This window comes from Sphaeroforma arctica, assembly GCF_001186125.1.
Source record: "Sphaeroforma arctica JP610 unplaced genomic scaffold supercont1.578, whole genome shotgun sequence".
Classification (NCBI taxonomy): Eukaryota; class Ichthyosporea; order Ichthyophonida; genus Sphaeroforma; species Sphaeroforma arctica.
In genome coordinates this window covers 51,699-56,303 of record NW_014039980.1, presented here as the reverse complement: position 1 = coordinate 56,303, position 4,605 = coordinate 51,699, and the positions used below count along the sequence as shown (strand labels likewise).

At 45.6% G+C, this 4,605-nt stretch overlaps 1 protein-coding gene across 1 annotated transcript in view; it reads right to left on the bottom strand.

The window, feature by feature from the left end:
- Positions 1 to 2,086: 2,086 nt before the first annotated feature.
- The window catches only part of SARC_07369 (hypothetical protein), a gene marked incomplete at both ends in the record, with an annotated part of 11,383 nt that continues 8,864 nt past the window's right edge, over positions 2,087 to 4,605 (bottom strand). Inside the window, 2 exons of the mRNA XM_014298702.1 lie at positions 2,087 to 2,138; positions 3,968 to 4,098. Of these exons, the coding sequence (XP_014154177.1) occupies positions 2,087 to 2,138; positions 3,968 to 4,098 (183 nt within the window). The remainder of the gene's footprint in view (positions 2,139 to 3,967; positions 4,099 to 4,605) is intronic.

Sequence of the window (4,605 nt, the reverse complement as noted above, 5' to 3'; positions counted from 1 at the left end):
AGAAGGGTAAATGTATATAATAAAAAAAGTATATATTTAAATAAAAGTAATAATTATAGAAATAAAAGTGTATATATTTAAAAACAAATACAAGTAATAATCATATAAATAGATAAAATATTATGTAGGTATAAATAACAGTATCAATATATTATGGGTACTATAATATCCAGATGTCTGTAGGTGTCACTTAAAGCGTAACAGTACTACAAACTCTGTACAGGCGTCTGCATAGTGATATGCTGATGTTGAATAGTTAGGGAAAGAGTGTAGAGTGTTTTTGTGATGGATTATACGCAAAGCGTTTGTAACGTATTCTAGCGATTGCGCAAAGGGTGTAGGTCAAGTACACCAAGTGCCAATAGTTGGGAGTGCCCATGCGATGGGTGGTGGTGTGTGAAGTGATATACTGCGAGCCACACTGGGCCGAGTCAACCACCCAGCCACAGAACACAAACGCTATAGAAAGCTCTGCATCCAACTCAACTTGCTTTATTGCCCAGACCTTGGCTAATCCAAACAGACATCTCTGTGGTTACTACTGATACCATCGGGGTCATGCGCAGTGGCCCAGGCCTCGATGGAAGTATTGTTATGTAAAGACGAACAATTTAATTGGTCAGTGCCCTGCAACACACACCGACAGGAGTACCGAACTGCCACTCCGAGATAGTCCCCAAGATATCCTCTGCTTTTACCTAAAACCCTAAAACCCTTGTGTGGTATCTTTCTTTGCACCGCCCTCGCGACCTCGGGACGGGATGACTGCGGGCCTCGAGCTACAAGGGATTGCCTTGTCCAAATATTGTAATAAGTGGACTAGAGTGGTCCTCGACCTCTGTTAGAGGTTATGGATACAGCGGTGCTGTAATACTTTGGCGCCCACAACACATCAGACACAGCCGCCATTGAGTTATTGTATGCCATAGTATTCCAGTACCCACAACCACCTTTGTACTTCGTCAAACATGTTATAGTGTCCACACCGTCGGAGATCAACGTCACTAAGTGATCCCTAAATAGGACTTGACTCAATCCAACCCCCACAGCCCTGGTGTGGGCCCACACAGCACCCATACTGCAGATCACACACGCCATACGCACAGTATGGGCTGCGCTATAGCGCCCATCCGCAAAATTACGTAAAAGATTAATATAAATTACAGACGAAAGGATTGCACACCCCTGTCGTTGGAGGCGAACGTTGCACGTTGCACCTTTGCCTGTGTTGATTCCGTTGTGCACCCTCTCCTATCTACACTGATAGTCCTATCTACACTGATAGTCCTATCTACACTTATAGTCCTATCTACACTGATAGTGATAGTACGCTCTCCTGACACCAACTAGACTTGTACTTGAAAGGAAAGCGTATCTGGCGCGTGTCTGTGTGGCGTGTTGTTTGTCACGGTGTAATAAAGTGCTTTTCAGCAAAGATTGCGCTACGGTTGACACACTATAAAGAGCCCGAGTGTACGGGATGGCCTTTGGACTTTGTTGCATTGCATATTGCGACAGTGAGTGGATCGCATGTCGTCTCGGTGTCCGAAGTTCGGTACAAAAGTGAGGGTCCTAAGCGTAGGGGCGAACTGGGCTGATGTGATGGTCTAGCACCGAACAGCCACGCTCCCGCCCGAATAGAAACCCTAAAACCCCGAGATCAGGCTCAACGAAATAAGTTCCGAAGACAGTCACGCGCACATCGATGTTCTCATAAAAGACATAAATCAGAAGCAACGCTGTGGGCTGGATTCATTGGCCCATACTATAAATAGAATCACCGCTCTGAGCTGAATTGCTGACGCATACTATAAATAAATTCTTCGCTCTGAGCTGAATTAATGACTCATACTATAAATAGAATCTCCGATCGGAGCTGAATTAATGACTCATATTATAAATAGAATCTCCGCTCGGAGCTGAATTAATGACGCATACTATAAATAGAATCACCGCTCTGAGATGAATTAATGACTCATACTATAAATAGAATCATCGCTCTGAGCTGAATTAATGACTCATACTATAAATAGACCCAACGCTCTGGGCTGGATTCATTGGCCTATACACCGATCCCCCTCACACGTCAGATATCACTGATGCTGTCCGTTGATCCAAACTCTAACCGGCTGGTGCCACTGCACACGAGAGAGAGATGACAACGACAGACACCCCACGACGAGTCAGCAACAGGTGACAACAGAACAATTGAAGAGAGAAGTGCAAGAGAGAAGACAACCACAGACACCCCACGACGAGTCAGCAACAGATGATAACAAAACGATTGAAGAGAGAAGTGCAAGAGAGAAGACAACCACAGACACCCAACGACTGACCACATTACACCACCTATCACAAACTAACACTCATGACCACACTACACCACCCATCACATACTACAACTGATGACCACACTACACCACCTATCACATACTACAACTCATGACCACACTACGCCACCTATCACATACTACAACTCATGACCACACTACACCACCTATCACATACTACAACTCATGACCACACTACACCACCCATCACATACTACAACTGATAACCACACTACACCACCCATCACATACTACAACTGATAACCACACCACACCACTTATTACATACTACAAGTGCCTGTCAAGTGGTGGGGGGGGGGGGTGCATTAGCGGTCGCGGGTGTCTCGGAATGTTTCATAGCCCCTGAGCAGTGGATGGCGTGTATTGGGTGTGATCCACACGTGCACAGCTCGCAGAGGCAGTGACGGGACAGGCGGGTGTGGTGTGATAAACGACGTCTGAGATATACATCAATGGTGTACTGGTGTAGGCGTGCGTATTCGCATGCATGGGGCTTGCTTTAGGCTAAGTGTCTGAGGAGTCGTAGATGGACTACAGAGGGGCATGGTCCCAACCATGTCTATGACTTTATCTCAAAAGTATATCATAGATAAATCTCTACATACCCAAAAAAAAAATAATACAAAAATAATAGCCGAGCAGTACCACGCGGCTACCTCGGTGGTAGGTAGATGACACCACACAAGTTACACCACAACTGAATAAAACGAGACCATTCGCCGGGTGTGCAGTGCGTGGCCACTGGTTGCATGACTCATTCCACGGCCCACCCGCACAGAGCAGTGGGACACGGTACAAGACAGTGTCATAAAAATGCCACAGATAGGCTTAGAGAATGCCACAGATGAACCCATAGAATACCACAGATAGACTCACAGAATGCCACAGATAGACTCATAGAATGCCACAGATAGACTCATAGAATGCCACAGACGTGTCCGGGATTCGTATCTAAGCAACACACAGCACAGGGCACAATGTAGAATAGTACCACGATGACTCATAGTAACAGGTGTGTACACAGACCAATGAACATATGCACTCACCCAGGACAAACACGTTCAGAGCACGACACCTACATACGTACATGTGTATGTTACATTCACACGTGTATGTGTATAATACATATACACGTGTATGTGTATGATACATTCACATGTACATGTGTATAATACATATACATGTGCATGTGTATGATACATATACGTGTACTTGTGTATGGCACATCCACATTTACATGTGTGTGCCTTGTTGTAGTTGTGTGCACGTAAGGCCATTCGTATAATTCCACTCAGCGTATGTATGTGCTGGTGTGACACATGCGCTGAATGCCACGCTCACTCTGTCTGATTATTCCCAGTCTTGGCTCCGCCCACACATAAAACTACATTTACACGTGCACATACACATAACGTGTGACTGATGGAATATTTACGAATAAACACACACACACACACAGACACACAGACACAGACACAGACACAGACACATACATACACACACACACACACACACACACACACACACACACACACAACAAACAACACACACACATACACATACACACACATGTGCACGATGTCACACACCAGCACATCCATCACACGCGTGCTTACCCTGCCAGAGCCTCTCCTGAGTTTCTCCTGGTTGCGTTTTTTCCCTCCCACATAGTGCGTAAGTCACTACGCACACACGCCTGCAGCAGTGTGACCGACACCAGGCACGGATTAATATACAACAGAGCCGGCTGGGTGGGGTGGGGGGGGGGGGGTGGGGGTGTATAATAAGAGGATAGGAGATAGGTAAGAAAGGAATGAGCACTGGCGAGGGATGGTGGTAGTATGGGAAGACACAGAGGGCATAAAAGGGATGTAAAGTAGGTGAGACATATATAAACACTGGTGAGGGATGGTGGTAGTATGGGAACACACAGAGGGTATTACAGGGTTGGAAAGTAGGTGAGACATATATAAGCACTGGTGAGGGATGGTGGTAGTATGGGAACACACAGAGGGTATTAAAGGGATGGAAAGTAGGTAAGACATATTTAAGCACTGGTGAGGGATGGTGGTAGTATGGGAACACACAAAGGGTATTATAGGGATGGAAAGAAGGTAAGACATACATAAGCACTGGCAAGGGATGGTGGTAGTATGGTCACACACAGAGGGTATCAAAGGAATAGAAAGTAGGTAAGACATATACAAGCACTGGTGAGGGATGGTGGTAGTATGGGAACACACAGAGGTATTAA